This window comes from Lepisma saccharinum, chromosome 8 (assembly GCF_977018435.1).
Source record: "Lepisma saccharinum chromosome 8, izLepSacc3.1, whole genome shotgun sequence".
In the NCBI taxonomy this organism is placed as follows: domain Eukaryota; kingdom Metazoa; phylum Arthropoda; class Insecta; order Zygentoma; family Lepismatidae; genus Lepisma; species Lepisma saccharinum.
The window spans coordinates 59,657,949-59,676,080 of NC_139236.1; the positions used below are offsets into that span (position 1 = coordinate 59,657,949).

The 18,132-nt window shown below is 35.2% G+C and overlaps 1 protein-coding gene across 2 annotated transcripts in view; it reads left to right on the top strand.

Moving 5' to 3' along the window:
* The window catches only part of LOC145991492 (transmembrane 6 superfamily member 1-like), a 76,635-nt gene extending 63,435 nt beyond the window's left edge, over nucleotides 1–13,200 (top strand). For both annotated transcript variants that reach the window (XM_083127508.1, XM_083127509.1), the window contains exons 5-6: nucleotides 1,332–1,550; nucleotides 12,714–13,200. In XM_083127508.1, coding sequence (XP_082983634.1) covers nucleotides 1,332–1,550; nucleotides 12,714–12,917 — 423 coding nt within the window. In that variant the 3' untranslated portion in view covers nucleotides 12,918–13,200. The remainder of the gene's footprint in view (nucleotides 1–1,331; nucleotides 1,551–12,713) is intronic.
* Nucleotides 13,201–18,132: the final 4,932 nt, after the last annotated feature.

An 18,132-nucleotide genomic window follows, 5' to 3' on the forward strand; every position in this document is an offset into this window, starting at 1 on the left:
TGCATATGCTAACAACTGAGTCACACCATTTAATTTTAGTCCTTCGTTAGTTTCTTTTACCTTCCTAACAGCATATTCTAAGGAAAAATTAAAGAGCAATGGAGATAATGCATCTCCTTGTTTTAACCCATCATGAATTGTAAATTTGTCAGACACATTAATACCCACACGAATTTTACTTTCTGTTTCACTGGTGCATACTTTTATCATGTTAAGAAGCTTCTTAGGTATTCCAAACTCGACTAATATATTATATAATTTATATCTTTTGACCGAATCATATGCCTTTTTTAAATCAATGAATAGCTAATGGATTTTGATTATATTCCCACTTTTTCTCAAGTATCTGTCTGATGTGAAAAATTTGATCTGTAGTTGATCTGTTACGTTTAAATCCACATTTATAAATTATAATTTCATTAGCATATGGGGTTAGTCTTGTTAAAAGAATGTTAGATAATATTTTATATGTTTTTGAGAGTAGAGAAATTCCACGGTAATTATTGCAGTTCATTTGATCACTTTTTAAAACACAGGAACAATTATGGAACCCAAACTAACCGAATGTTAATTAGCATTTAGAATCTGACAAAGGTTGTTGGTGTTGTATTTCTGACTTTTGGCTCACGTGGCTGATATACCTGACTATTTGGTGCATGTGCCTGTTTGTAATCAGCACGTGTTCCGAATTGTTTGGTGTTTACGATAGTTTCCTTCCAAGCAGTTTAGGTGATATGGGAAATCCAATTTCGCCTAAAATGCTGGAAAGCTGTCAAATATGATTGAGAGGTGCCGATAAGCCATTAGGTAAAACTGGCTTAGACAAAATGGGATGGGATGAATAAATTAATCATTAAACTGACTTAGGAAAACAATGGTAACAGGTTAACTTAAAGTCATATCATCGTGTGATTCATTGGTGCAGATACCAGCCAATGGCATTGCTTAAAATGGCGGTATCAAGAATCGCTACCAGTGGTGCGGATGGAATCTACAACGTCGTGACCTTACAGATGTAAGCGTCGCCCAGCTTGGGTCAAACCCGCTATTAGACATTTGTAAGGCTAGACTTACTGTTGAAAAAAAATAGGGATTCGGCCAATATAAAAAACCAGAAAAATATGCAAAAAAGTTGTCTGAGAGAAGAGAGTAGAAAGTCAAAAGTGGATCTTTAGCTGTTGCCAGAGGAAAAGAAAAGACAAAATTACAAATTTTTAGGAGTATTTTAATGTTTTCTTCTCTCTTGACTTAGTAAAACCCCGATGTACAACACAGACAGAGATACAGTACTCTTAATTATGTTTTGTTTTTTTATTTTCTGGTTTGAACAGGTATGCTTGGGCAGTATACAGCACATTCCCACGTGGTATGGTACTGAGGTGGAACCTATTCTTCTCCAGGACGACACAGGGCCATTTTATCGCGTCCAAGGCCTGTTCGCTCTGTTCCTTCTGGCGCCTTCTTACTGCTTGCTGATATTTGGTCTGGCGACTCCGCTTGAAGCCTGGGTCAAGAATGTGGCAGCACTAACAGCAGGAGCTTCAATGACAGTAAGTTGGTTTTGTTTTTGTAAAGTATGAATGAAGACCACTGCTGTCGAACCTGGTGCCAGCTCGCTGATACAGCCAATTATATCGTTACTATTTCTCCTCTAGCTTTTGTATTCAAGAAATATGCAAACAGAACCAACCTTCAATCATCTGATAATAGGCAATGGAGACAGATTGTTTGCTCATTTTAATGAATGTCCTTTGATGCCCAGAGGTAAAAATATTCCAGAAGAAAGAAAAATTGTATTCTTTGTTTTCCATTCTCCCTTTTATTTGTATATTTATTTTTCCCTTTTAGTTTTTCTTTACTTTGTCTTCTTACTTAGTCCATCTCTTGTTGTTATTACTTTCTTCCTTCCGGATTCTTCAGCTATGGTGGCAGGATGTTTGACTGGCACGCGGGAGACTAGCTTTGATTTAGAGGATTGTGATCTTACATGAGAGTTTTCTTCGTAAATGTCCTTTCATAAGGGCTTGCCCAAACCCCTCATCAATTGGTACGTACCTGGGACAACCTTTGATGATTAAAGTGTCCAGTAGAGGATGTTAATCACATCACGTAAAAACACCTATCCTGTGGTAAAGATTGGGAATGTGGGATGTGACACGGCAATACACAGGGGAATTGCCCTGCCTTTAATTGCGCATTTTCTGTCTCATTTCCCATCGCGCTACGACGCCAGGGGCCCCGGGTTTGAATCCTGGCCTAGGCATGAATTTTTGCGAGTGTCCGTTCACCAATTTCATCATATCATCACTCATCCCCATTGTCTTGCATGTAAGAGGTTAATTAATGCACACACGTAGGTACCTAATAATTAACACTAGGATACAAAATATCAACGATTGAATACTCAACTTACAAAACTATTTCTAAGATAGCCGAACATTGCCTTTAGTAATAAACAATCTTTACAAACTATGGAATGTCGACTCAGATATTATGCACACTTGACATTCCCCTCTTCCATATTTCTATCAGGCGGTTTTCTCTGTCGAGAGGACCTCCTACACTAATACTGCTGTTGATGTAGGCTGCAGGAACCATCTGAATACAACGTAGACGGCTGGTCGCCTGGCGTTGAAACTGCAGCCCCCAGCACCACTGTTATTATTTTCATATCTTCCAACAGTCAATAATTCTTCATCGTCGAAAACTGATACGCCGTCTTGACCTGTATCTGGCACATGTACTCGTTTATCATTATCCTCCACCATCTTCGGACTTCCAATGCGATTTCTATCTTTCTTGTCTTGTATCCACTTCAACTGTACTTTATGCACGACCCGGTTTCTACCTTCACCATTCACCAGTCATGTAACTTTGCTTCTCCGTGGTACAATTTTTCCCTTCACATACCTTATAGCATTCCTCTTGTCCTTAAATGGTAGCATAACCCTTACAAAATCACGTGTTTGGTTCAACGTTTCTTCTACTTTATCCCTTTTGCAGTCTTGATGTATTATTCTTCCATTTGGCCAACAAATGTATTCCTGGGAACGTAGGAAAATATCATTTGCTGTGGCGTTTTGTCAGCTGATGCGTCATATTTGCTTCACAAAGCCATCAATACTCTCCGTAACAATTCTTCAACGTTAACATGCGAATTCTTATTCAATTGCTTCCGTACAGCACAGTCTAGCTTTGTTTTTACAGTCTGCACGCAGCGCTCGACCTGACCAGGATGCTTTCAGGATGGTACGCAGCAGAATGATACAAATTTATATGACGTTCATCACAGAATGTTTTGAATTCTGTAGATGAGAATGGTGGACCATTATCCGCCATAATACAATTTGGTAGTCCGAAAATAACATGATTGATTGATATGGTGTTTTAAGTCCACTTTGTGCACAGTAAGGCTAACCGAGACTGGACCTACAGTTTAAAGTGGGATCCGAACCAGTTGAGACCCCTTGGTTACAATGAGACGACGCTACCACTGTGCCATCGGGGAGGCTTTCCGAAAATAGCAAAATGTTTGATAAGATAACTCTTTACTTCTTTAAATGAAGTAGATGAAACTCTAACACAATCTACCCATTTGCTGTAGGCATCTACTATTATAATATAAGTGATGCTTCTGTACACACACAAAAAAATCTATATGCATCCTTTCCCACGGATGTCAGCATTCAGCCCACAATACTTCTTGTATTTGGCTTGACTTCCCCATAAATTTCACTTTTATTTACATACTCCTCAATAGCCTTATCTATTCCTGGCCACCAATATCTTCCTCGGAGCATTACTTTCATTTTTACAATACCGCAATGATCTTCATGGGCTCTCTGAATAATGTAATTTCGCACTCCTTTGGGAACCAGTCTCCGACCCCAAAACAGTAACTCATCTGTGATGCTCAATTGTGCCTGTTTTCTCTTGTACGCCAATTGTTCCATCAATTCATCTTCTTCGAACACTTTCACGTCTTGTGGCCATCCATTCCGACAATAAGATTTTGCTAACTTGAAAACTTGTTGGCAATATGTCAAAATCGCTTGCTTCGCATTTTGCGTAAGCGCAACCTAGTACACAAATTCTTCTTGCCTAGGATCATCATCATGTATGTCAGGAAGTCGCAACCTTGATAACATGTCTGCAACATCAACCTTTTAGTACAAATCAGATTATAAGTAAATAAATCCAAAAACAAACACCATCTTTGAATACGTGGCGACGCCATGATAGGGATTGGTTCTTCCATAGCTAAAAAATGCATAGCTCGGAATTGAACCCGTCCATATTTCAAACGATCTACCTTGTATGTATTTTTGGAATCTCCTCACTGCATATACGATACCCAAAGCTTCCATTTCATGCATAGGATACTTAATGTCATGCTTATTTAACGTACATGAAATACATTCAATCGTACCCAATTCCCCTTGCACTTTATGGCATAATTGTGCACCCATCTTCGCAAATTAGCCAAAAGTTGCAACATCAATCGATCAATCAATCTCCTCTCTCTCTCTTTACCATTTCTCACCCTCCCCCCTCTCTTCCCTCGTCTCTCTCACTGTCTGTTTGTGCGTGTGTCTTTCATTTCCATCATTCTCTTCCCTATATCATCTTAACTCGCTCCCTTAGCAAGATATTAACATGTAAATACAAGGTTAACGAAGGATGCAAGGGTTTCTCCCCCACAAGACTCCAGTACCCTGGTGATAGAGGTATATTTTCGCTCCCCTCCCTAAAAAAAATAGTACAATTGTTACAAATATTTCACAAATGTAAACTTGTTTATGAAGTAAGTAATCTTTCTACTCCCATAAAAACAGTCAATTTTCTTGTACAACGAGGTTTCGAGACCTATAACTTTATCAAAATGCAATAATAATGTATGAAAGATGAACAGTCAGAATTGGCAATGAAAAAGCCAATGCTTCGCAAAAGGTATGACAAAATAACTGATTCATTATATACTCGTAGATAACAATTATTCTAATGCTTGCTCTAGTCATCGTCAGTAATACCACTACTAATTATAGTGATGATAATGAACCTGTGTAACGGTCGGATTGACCATTACTGGTTTTGGTAATATGTTAATTAATTGCTGGCCAGCTACAAGGTGTAGGGTTAAGTAATATGTTTCCATGAGTGTACTTTTATGTTATTATTGCATGTAAGTGTATATGTTTATTGGGTTGTGCTTTGCTGGAATGTTAAATTCCCCTGTTTTTTACCTCCCCGGTTGGGGGAGCTAGCTGTCTTTCAAAAGACCGTTGGCAGTGGAATTTTCCAACGCTATGGGGTTCACGTCCCATACAGCACAACATAGTTTCAGATATGTTACGGATACGTAACTCGTGAAACATTGTAACATTGCAGCAACATTGCGAAACATTACTGTGATGTTTCAGGTATGTTTCAGCAATGTAAAAATGTCCGCGAATCTAACATAACATTCGTAATGTTACAGAAACATGTCAGTGCAACATTACAGAAACGTGTCAATGCAACATTGCAGAAACATGTCAGTGTAACATTACAGATACATTTCCGTAAGGTTTTGTGATATTTCAGTTACATTGCAGTGATATAATTTTACATTACGGTTATATTGAAAGGAATCAGTACTGTATTCACGAATGAAATATTTAAGGGGGCCTATTGGGGTTAAGCCCCTTTATTTCAATATTTATTTGTAAATCATTTCCTGAAAATAAAATTAGCAATGTTTCATACCTAATTAGGAATGATATTTAATTATATTTATTTTACCTCTCCTCAAATGACCACGTATCTCAATTGCTACAATTATTCTCGAGGGAGGAAAAAGTGCATAAAACTACGAAATACACATTCATTCACACCATACAACAGTTACAACTAAAAAAACAAAAATACTCGTATTCGCCACCAAATCCTAAACTACTACCTTCAAATCTGTGTAAAGTTTTACATGCAATAATAAGCTCTTCGTGGTTTGTTGCACCCTGTCACAAAGAAGGTGGGATTTGAGTGTTGTGATCAGCATAATGCTCCCGTCCCCTCTACTAATAGATGAGAGGCTGGAAGCATTTAATGTTGTATGAAATTCATTCATGATTCTATGAGGCACGGTCATCTGAAAATTCTACTCTAATGTCTCTGTATGAATGAAAACATTTTTCCTGGAGAGAATACATGTTCCACATGTATGGTTTTCAACCTATATGGCGTTCGAACTTTCAGATTTACACAGTAATATTCCAAATTAATTTCAAACATCACAAATTGAGCACATGTCTTCAAATATAACTTTCGGATACTAAAAATCTACTATGTGACATTCTCACCTTTTACGTATCTCAAATAAAAATTCAAAATGAATGTAATAATATCCTATATACTTACATAATTGGAGAAATGTAGCGTATCGTACGGGAGTTGCGTTACGGTAGATACACTTTGACCACAAAATAAATTCAGTAAATGAACCAGTAACCAAAACTGGGTAATAAATATCAAGTAACAAGTGCAAAGTGGAGACAAGCTAAACTTTAGCAATTTTTAGGCAGTAACAATACGAATAATATAATTGAATAATAACTAAAAATTTATAAATCAATGAAAAGTTTTGACATTCTCTATAATATTAAATGTGCAGTGTGTATCAGAGGTTGTGGTTACTAGTTAGAAAAATTAATTCTCTTAATGTTACTTGTGACCAATTTCCATTGAATTATTACTTCAAAGATATATTATAATTATATGTTCTCATTTCTATTATTTTTTAATCATTTATATTTCACCCATGTTTGAGTATTCAACGTTGTTATGGTGATTAGGATGGGTCGATCAGTTTCAAAATACACTGAGAAATTGAATTAAGCTCCTTGTAATGAAGGGATTTCTGGTTCGAAACTCTGGTAGAGGCACATTGCAGTGATGCGGGTCCCATTTTGAATTGTAGGTCCAGTCCCGATTAGCCTATTTGTGCATTAAGTGGACTTACAACATCAATTCAAAGAACCAAATAAATATAAATAAGCATACTTTGAGAATTCTTTTTTTACACCAGCGAGTGATCAGACACTATCCATGTCACCATTGAACTCTAAAAATTGGACATGCATCACTTCAAAGAAAAATTATTATAAAAATAATATTTTTTCATAAAATATATTCTTTATTTGTCTAAATTTGTCAAAATACAATTGCTTCTGTTCTGTTCAGAAGTATTTCATTGCAGGTTCTCCGCTATAACCTCTTGTTGGAGTGCAGTAACATTCATTTTTTCCTGAAAGGAAATAATGTCATAATATAAATTCTGGTCAGAGTATTCATTTACAAAAACAATATTTTGCACAAGTAAAATAAACATCTTAGCCTTGAAGAAAATTGCAAAGCAACATGAAGAATTTACATTCTTCATGTCAGAACCATTCAGTTTTTTTTTTATAAAAGTAACCTTGGAGAATGCCGTAAAACAGATGCAATTTTGGCAAAAAAATTGCTTTTACTTCATATCATTTGCTCAGAACTAGCATAAAGATTTTTGTGAATGCTCAATATGTTATGTAACATCTAAGTCGTTAATATTAGTGAAAATCAGTGTTTCCATCTACTTTTTTAGAAAATTCCTCGGTATTCTGCAGAAAAAATTATATGTTTCATCCTTCTTTTAACATGCCATGTTAGATATAACATCTGCAACTTGTGCAATCGTGCAGTATCATAATTAGATTTTAACCTTTTATTTTATTTTTGTCAATAATCCATAATACTACCTACCTAATTACGAAGAAATGATGATTGTATGGATTTTTAGCATAAAAACAACTAAATATTACAAATTTTTTACCTCTTGAAACTTAATAATAACAATTGAACCACAAATGACCTAAATCTACTATATTAAACTTGTATTGTTTCATAGTTTTGAATTATTGTAACTTGAAATCCAAATTTTGTCCAAAAATGATCAATCTTGCGAAAGAAACTAATCTTAAATCAGCCATAAAATACTTAATTACTGCTAAATCTGCATAAAAACTAACTGTTGGAGTCATAAACATCTTAGCGTTGAAGAGAATTGCAAAGCAACATCAAGAATTTACATTCTTCATGTCAGCACCATTCAGTTTTTTTATAAAGGTAAGCTCGGAGAATTCCGCAAAACAGATGCAATTTTGGCAAGAAAAATTGCTTTTACTTCATATTATTTGCTCAGAACTAGCATAAAGATTTTTGTGAATGCTCAATATGTTATGTAACATCTAAGTCGTTAATATTAGTAAAAATCAGTGTTTCCATCTAATTTTTTAGAAAATTCCTTCGCATTCCGCACAAAAAAATTACATGTTTCATCTTTCTTTTAACATGCCAAGTTAAATATAACATCTACAACTTGTGCAATCGTGCAATATCATAATTAGATTTTAACCTTTTATTTTATTTTTGTCAATAATCTATAATTCTACCTACCTAATTACGAAGAAATGATGATTGTATGGATTTTTAGCATAAAAACAACTAAATATTACAAATTTTTTACCTCTTGAAACTTAATAATAACAATTGAACCACAAATGACCTAAATCTACTATATTAAACTTGTATTATTTCATAGTTTTGAATTATTGTAACTTGAAATCCAAATTTTGTCCAAAAATGATCAATCTTGCGAAAGAAACTAATCTTATATCAGCCATAAAATACTTAATGACTGCTAAATCTGCATAAAAACTAACTGTTGGAGTCATAAACATCTTAGCGTTGAAGGGAATTGCAAAGCAACATCAAGAATTTACATTCTTCATGTCAGCACCATTTAGTTTTTTTATAAAGGTAAGCTCGGAGAATTCCGTAAAACAGATGCAATTTTGGCAAGAAAAATTGCTTTTACTTCATATTAGTTGCTCAGAACTAGCATAAAGATTTTTATTGAATGCTCAATATGTTATGTAACATCCAAATCGTTAATATTAGTAAAAATCAGTGTTTCTATCTACTTTTTTTTAGAAAATTCCTCGGCATTCCGCAGAAAAAAAATTCATGTTTCATCTTTCTTTTAGCATGTCACGTTAAATACAACATCTGCAACTTGTGCAATCGTGCAGCATCATAATTACATTTTAACCTTTTATTTTATTTTTGTCAATAATCTATAATTCTACCTACCTAATTACGAAAAATTATGAATATAGTATATGGAGGGCATCACAAGCCTCATGAGAAACAAATCTATACAAGACTACATGAGAGAGAAAGAGAGAGATGATTAACATAAGTGAGTAACCTAACAAGTGATTAAGAGAGAAATATAATTAGGAATTAAGTTTTGTAACACAAAAAATTACCCATGTGGTGATTGATGGCTGGAAATATTGGAAAAGCTATCTTTTACTATATAGCTATTTTTAACAGTAAAAACATGCAGGGAAATACTTTGCGTCTCGACCATTCACTTTTTCACTACACACAACGCAGGCAACTTATTTCTCGCGATTATAGTTTCATGAAGTGGAGAAGTTCATTGCTTCTTTACGTCCACATATTTTAATTAAGCAAACAAAACAAAATACTTCTTTAAACACTGGCTTGAACTGCCTTGTTTCCACTCACTTTTTCACACACGTTACACAACGCAGCTTAAATATATAGCGTGAATAAGTATAACACAATTAAACACACTTTTGCATTAATAATATTCAACTTACCGCTCAATAAACAACATTATTCTTCATAAGATGTGCACGTCTCCCGGTCAGCGTTGAAGGTAACAACATGGCCGCCGCAGAAAATGTCCCGGATGGCCGCCACGCATGCATGATGACTGAATCCAACGTTGCGGAAATGTCTCTGAAACATTTCTCAGAGATGTAAGAAAAATGAGACGTTGCAGAAACTAGACAATGAAACTATAACATTGCAATGTTTCAGAAACAAAACTGGGACTTCATGTGATGCTTTCTGTAACATCAACGCGAAACCAGAATGTTAGAAACATAAATGAAAGATTGTAATATTTCTGAAATATGTCTGAAACTTGGTGTGCTGTATGGGGTCCACGGACGTTTACCCCGGCTATAAAAAGAGCCAGTGGGCTTTAGCAAAAAAAAAGAGTGTTTCCCCATTGATCGACGAAAGAGGAACGTCTCCTCAAGTTTAGTCCACTTTTGGTGGCTAGACTGGATATAATACTGTAGCATCTGGTTATGCCAGGCCCTGTTGCTGTCCCAAGTCCCCTTTTAGAAAAAGCTTTGATTATGTGGATATTTCCGTATTGATTAATTGATGCCCAAAGGAAGGAGTGAAGGCGTAAGGAAACGCATTTGTAATGAACGGAATATCATTTAAGCTGAGGATAGGCCCACAGAGATAGTTATGCTAACTCTGTGGTAAAGTAAGTGCCGATGGTTGTGCCATAGGTGCGCAATTATATTCATTTAGAGATTTGGTAATTTGGTCTATGCAGACACACATGGAAACGCTATGTAAAATATGTATATATATATATATATATAACTACGTATAATAATCCAATATATCCTACTAGAATGTTATGATTCAGAGAACTATGGTACTGTCCATTGAACAAGTTGTATATTTACTTTCTGTACATGTGTAAACGAACCATGGACATAAAAATGTAAATTCTATGTGAAACCCCCCTTTCGTAATTCCGGCGCAAATATAATCTGCCCGCTTGGCACCCAGGGTGAGGTGAAAGGAGAGATTGAGGGATTAAGACAGAAAGTAATCCAGAGGGCCGGATAGAAACGAGGGAAAGGGGGGGCCGACGCTTTCACAACTGATACTTGTGAAATTCGATTTTAAGATAATAAAGGCTAGTTACTGAGTCATACGAACTCATCACATTTCTTTAATGACATTAAAAAACTCCCAAATTATTCTCATGTAGTATTATAACACTAAGATGTCTTTGTGGCATTTGGCAATTTTTTTATGTGAACTTGTCTGTAGACCCAGGGGATGTAAATAAAGAAGGTTTTTAAATATTGCAAGACTTCTTAACATGATGCAGTTACACCAAACAATTCGTGTCTCTTCTTCAGTTTCGTGTAAACGCTTCATTCTTGTCGTTTTGTTTATCCTTGGCAGGGAGAAAAGCGACGTAAAATATATACAAATAGAGTTATTAAAATAATGCTAATTTCGCTGACTCTTTATGCTGTGCTATCCATCATTCTCTGTCATTTTCAATACAAACAAGTCGCTGCAGAATCGGCCGATACCAACAGTCGCATAAGAGACTTACGCGGCAGAAGGGAAGAGTAAGAAGAAGAGATAGTTGAATCCACAAACCTCCATTCTTGCATGAATGTAGATGAAACAAAACTAATTTCATAGCGTCCTTCCCCAGTCTTTCCCAAGAACTCCGAAATCAACTGGCCTGGAAACAGCCTAGCATGGTAGTGATGCTGGTTTTGAAAATGTCCATCATTCTTAACCCACAAGTTTGCGAGCAGGACCCATCAGACATCGCAAATGGGGGACAGTGCAAGGGACAGTGTTGAGCAGACAATCCAGGCTGTATATAGGGAGGAGAGGGGTGATGTAACGAATGCAAACATCAAAGCCCTGAGCTCCTATTTACATGCAGTTTGGAGGGAGCGCAGGAAAATGCTGAAAGGGGTCAGTGAAATTAAAGGGTATGGCTCCGGTATAGGCCGAGCGTGTAGTGCAGTGTTGTGAAGGTAGTGATAATGAACACTCTCTAATGTTAGAAGAGGGCCATATTGCCATTTATACATGTACTTATATTTTTTTTCTAAATGTTTGATCAATGGAGTATGTTTAGATAACAGTATTGTAGGATACGCAATATCTTACCAGGTAGTGACATGACTTCAAAAAGTTTGGTCGCACCTTTCACTTTGCTCATGCCATTGATCTTGTCAATCATCTGCTTCCCAGGAGGATGGTTCAGTATTTCTTTGAAAAACGACTCCTACATATGGAATTTGTTGTGCTGGCCTTACAACCTGCCACAAGGAAGGGTGAACGAACTTTTCAAAAGGATGAATGTTGCTCTTGGGCTAGGTTCTAGCGACTCAAAAATAATGTTATCGGTGGAAAAATTTCAACCGATACAACGGTATCTGCTCAGCTCCAATGACAAGTGCTCATATGCTCTAAAATCTAAAAAGAACGAATTTCTTAGTATTTCCCCAAAGCAAAAAGTTCAGTTTGCGCACTGTGTAAATATGACAGCAAATATTTAGCTAGCAGCACCCACGTATGTCTGATGGAGATTAATATTGATTCACTTTTAATTCGTGCTTTGGTTGTTCCTAATTATTAGGGCATCTACATACTACCTGTGTACTAAATGTGTGGCGAAGTGGTTCGAAGGCACTACTAATGATTCGAAGCTTGTTTAAGGCTCCCCGATTGCTTAATTTTAGACATCAGGAATGATCCACCTCTAAGCCCATGGTCTAATAGAGAGTAAAGACGTAAAATAACCAATATATGAAGTAAACATTGTTGCATGTTTCATAACATTGTGTGTATACATTTTAAATTTACAGATTAGTTCTAATATTTATTTTATTTATGTGTTCTTTCATTTTGCATTCATCCAATACAATTCTTTTAATTCTTCTCCATTCAAATGAACACTTTTCGGACACATGAAATGAGTGATAGCAATCTAGCTACAGTTAGTGAGTATTGAATATTGATATCTCTTTGTCTTCCAGGTAGAAGTGTACACAATTGGAGGCTCTTTTCTTTGGCTGACGCAGCCGCAGTACAGAATTCCGAACGATGCAGCCAACGCTTTAGTGTATTGGGTGTGCAATCTCATAGTACTGATTGCTCCCCATCTGGTTTTCGCAAGGACTTTCTGCTCAGCAACCATAACTCTCGAACAACACAGCAACGGTCAGAAGAAGAAACATTAGCTTCATTCTGCGTATGGTTCTCTCTTATCAAGCAAAAAAAGATTTCTCATCTAATGTTATTCTTCATTGTTCCTATTCAGAACACATGAAATAAATATATAAAATATGGTGAATGGTCTTTTTTATAATAATCTATGATGTGCTCATGTTACTGTTACTCCTGAAGCTAGTAGAAGGGAGGGGCCAATTAGAAATACTCGTCATGAAAATCATGTTGTTGTTATTTTTATTTTTAAATCGAATGTGCTTGTTGATTTTTAAATAAATTTATTTTAAATTGTAAGTTTCTTTTCTATTCTTGTACCCATTGTTTCAGGAATCTGTGGAGGAAGGCCGCGCATAAGCGAGAGAAAGGGAGTGGGCGGAACAAAGCAGTGCACGCTGCTGTAAACGGGTGATAGCTGCAGCCACGTTTCCCCTCCATGCACCGACATCGCCTCTCACGGCTTCATTGGTCGAGCCCTCTCGAGTCACCACTTGCACAGAGGCTTGTTTCTATTCGTTCACCCCAGAGATTCCCTTTTGACAGGCAGGGCGGCACCAGGATCAGAATAACAATGATAAAACAGCAAAACATGGCTGTTGCTATATTCAACGAGAATGTTTACAAATGTATGATAATCCATTCATCGTGAAATGCAGATAACGTAAATTAGTAGATAATGAAAATCAATATATTATTAGCAATCTTTGAGTCATTGTGCAATATTTGGTCACTCTTTGGAAGCAGTTCCGGCATGTGGGAGCAATTGCCCCCTCCATAATTTGCCACTTTTTACCCCGCACTATGGACTCCTTGCCTACCAAGAGAAAGTAAACTATCTTGCCCCTTCACCCCCAAGTTTTGGCATCCAGTCGCCGCTTATTTTCTACTTTTCTACGAAAAAAATGAACCAGTAATAGGGAGTTACAGGTATATGTATAACGCCCATAACCGAGTTATAGCCCAGTCAATGTCAATATAAGTTTCATGTCGGGAATAATTCCGCAAAAGCTGAATTTTGGTCAGTTGTTAAAACACTACTAGTAGTGCAAAATCCCAAAAGTCCCCGCCCCTCTTCGCGGTGCTTCCCTCCAGCGCCCCCCCCCCAAACATCAATTTCGTAGACTCTCAGTTATTGATCTATGTCTCCGTAACCAATAGTCGTAGGCAGGTGATTTTTTTTAGTCTTAATTCTCATTAGATGTGCTAAAAAAATGATTATGTTCAATTGTTCGATAATTTTGGTGGTTTTGTCGTAAATTAAAAAATAATCTTCAAAAAATGAAATTTTTGTATTACTTTCTAAAGTTTTTGCCTTGTAACTTTGAACAAATTAAATTACAAGAAATTGTTTCGAATAAAACTTGTAGCCTATTTTATAAGATATAAAACGACATAAGTTTTAATGTATTTTAAGGAAGGGTACTCCATAAAATGTGTCTCCCAATGGAGGATAGTACTAAAAAAGTGTCTCTTTATCATACTCCGGCGGTTAAGACCGGAATCATTGACTTTTTGTAAGAGCAAGAGACTTGGAAGAATTAATAGTTGTACCACTTAAGATATCTTCAGTCAAATCGCCGATTTCCATCTGCGTTCTCACGGCCGCCATCTTGAAAAGAGTCCGCCATATTGGATAATAGTGCAAACTTCAAACATATATTATTAAATCTATTTTTAAAAAATAAAAAATTGAAAGTCTTAATAATTCTCGAACTAAACAATAGTAATTCATATCTTGTAAGGTTACGAGATGTTTGTTAGAAGACTTTAGACGAACTGAAGCCTTAATATACGATTTTTTATATTTATAAATTTATATTTAATAACATTTCAAAGACAAATACAATTCATATGCAACCCAATTTGATTTCTGAAAGTCCTTGATTGACTGGGCTATTAAGGGAATACAGAATGGGTATGTGAGGTCGACAAGAAACAAATATGGCGATGCAGGAGAAATAGAGATCTGCAACGCACATATGTTGGATCACAACAAAAGTCGTGTAGATAAGGTTACCAGACGTCCGGTTTTTCTCGGACATGTCCTACATTTTAGCCTTATGTGAAATTTGAAAAATATCATAAGTGTTCTACATTTTGAGTGTAGCATAATATTAATTAGGAGAATGCGTGTTTCAGCCAAACAAGGAGAAATCATGCAAGTTGCCAGTTTATGGACTGCACTCCCAAACTCAAAAGTAAATTTATTTTGATTAAGTCATTGCCCAAAAAGAACAAAAACGGAAGCAATTAATGAGCAAAGTTTTGGGGTCATATTCTGATGATGTCACTGTTCAGTGCCTGACTGAAATTTCTTGCCTTGTCGTTTATACTGATGAGGCAATATTTTGATTGTAAAGCAAGGGGTATAGAGAACAAGATATTAAGATAAAAACCATCCTAGGAGAAACTTCTGGAACCATTTCAAGTTCAGTAATTGCTGAATATTCGTTTGCCATTCCAGGCGGGGCCTCCAAGATGCGTATACTTCGTGTATACTCCGTATACGGGCCGCAACCTAATGACGTCAAAGGACTGATGACGTCAAAAGATTAGTCGTGTGTTTTGGCGAAATATATGTATTTGAATGAGAGATTTGTCAGTTATGTTAAAGCACATAATATTAATGTAGGAAATGATCGAGTGGACATATATGCTAAACAGGCCAGAGATTTACAACTCATAAGTTTCAATAGATTAATGTATACGGATTTATTACCACGAGTGAAAATCAAAATTATGGAACAATGGAACGAATGGTGCAAGGATCAATTTAAGTTTGTGGGCAATACATATAGATGGATTTAAAGGTCCCTTGGTTCAATTCATACACAATCCTACGGCAAGTTATAGTTTTTAATAAAATAATAAGAACAGGACATGTACGTACACCAGCACATTTACCAAAAATAAATATTAAAACTCAAGAAAATTGTAAATGTGGCAATAATAACCCTGATGCTCAACATTTATTTCTAGAATGTCCAATTTTTTCAGATCAACAAATCACAGATTTATCCCCTTCATTAATATGGATGAGGTAAGCATATGCTCGGAAATGTAGACTCGAAATATAAAGTGATTTTTCTATACATATATTTAAAAAAATAAGAAACAGCAAAAGGACAAAAAAAAAGTGAATTATTCATAATAGCTAATCGTTTTACGTTTGTGATTCTGATTAATTTGAGAGACTAACTATCAATCTTAAAAAAAAACATTAAAACAAATACAAACGATATCCAAAGTCGACAAGATAATGCTGACAGGGACAGTTAAAAAGAAGAAGAAGAATTGTCCGATAAAGAGTTCCTGTAAATATATACTCTAGATTTTCCTGTTTGTGAATATAGAGATATTTATTTTCCTGAACAATATACAAAATATGATTACATGGAAAGACGGAAAGATTATTACTTTATATATACACAGACGGTTCAAAAAGTAGTCAAAATGTAGGATGTGCTGTTTATGATGTACAGAAGAAGGAATCAATTATGATACATTTACCGGAAGATTTTTCCATTTTTACATTTTACAGCTGAAGCTTATGCAATTTACCAAGCACTAATTTATACATATAAATTGCAAGAAAAAATATATTAATATTAACGGATTCCAAAAGTGTATTATATTCAATTCAGTCCAATTATGATTTATTATTTAAATTACATACATTATAAACTGTGTAAAAACTTTACAAAATTTAAGGAGCAGGGGAAAGATAATTCATTTAACCTGGGTTAAAGCACATTGTCAAAATTTAGGAAATGATATGGCAGATTTGTATGCAAAACAAGCTAGGGTAATTCAACCTGTACTGGAGCTGAAAACCTGGTACACAGACCTTCTACCGAGGGTGAAGAAAAAGTTGAAGGAAAACTGGACGGAATGGTACAAAGGTGAATTTCAAAATTCAGGCAGCTGTTATCAGAGGATAGCTAATTTCAATAGAATGAGGCCTTGGTTTACAAAAGTTCAAGGTTCACGGAATGTGATAGTATTACTAAATCGTATTAGGTCAGGACATACAACTACTAAAAGTCATTTACAAAAGATCCGGATTCTACAAAACCCAAACTGTAGGCTACATGTGGCAACAAGGAAGATATACACCATATCCTATTTGAGTGTAATACGTAGATACACACAAGAAAGAGAGACATTCTATAAAACTCTTGTAAACTGTGAAATTAATTTTCCTCAGTGTTTGGAATCTTTGATTTGTGAACCTAACCTTACAGTTGGATATATATTGTTATCTTTTTTTAGAAAATGTGGCTTAACTATTTAATATAAAAAAAATTGTTCATAGTATCTTTTAATAATAATGTACTAAAAAATGTAAGTTTATGTACAGTACATATATAGATATGGGAAAACTGCTTAGCGGTAATCCCAAGTAAAATGTAAATAAAATAAATCCTGTAAATATATTCATTTCAGAGTAAGAGCAATAATTGTTATCGCAAACTAAACATATTTGTCTCCTGATCAGTAGCAAATAAATTTATGCGTTTGTATGTAGTACAACATGTAATTAGATGTTATTAAAAAAAAGTCTGTGTTCAATCAGTGCGATATGTACGACATTTAGGAATTTGTGAACATAGCTGAATGGTAATATTAATTACGCGAATTCCGACTTTGTAACTATTATATTACTTTATTTGACACGAAATAATGTTGATTGTTATTTATATGTCCGTTTTATTGCTCATACGTTGTCTAAAATTGTGCAGTTTAAAGTGCAATAGTCACGTCTTTAACACATTTTCTTTCCAGTCACAGTAAAGGATATTCACTTACTTCTTCAGGCTATGTTCCAGTTTACAAGAATTATGTGCTTGATATACATGACGTGACAAAAATACAATGTACATCAATATAATTTTATGACTTTATTCAATTTTATTAGCATATTTCACAAATACATTGTGGATAACTTTGTACCTTTGTACTCAGTAATGAATGTTATATTTTCGCTTTCTCGATTATTTCTGTCAAAAACAGGAAGATCTTTTTGATTATTGCGATGTAGTTAACAAACTAATTTTATAAAAAACGTGTACTTGTGTCTCCAGCATTTAAGGTATTTGGAAATGTAGACAAATTGTAGACAAGTTGCTAAATTGAAAATTTACTATAATAACGATTATTACATTTGCATAGTCAGTCATTGTGATTTCATGTAACACATTTGATTGATTTACATTTATGCTCTGTGGA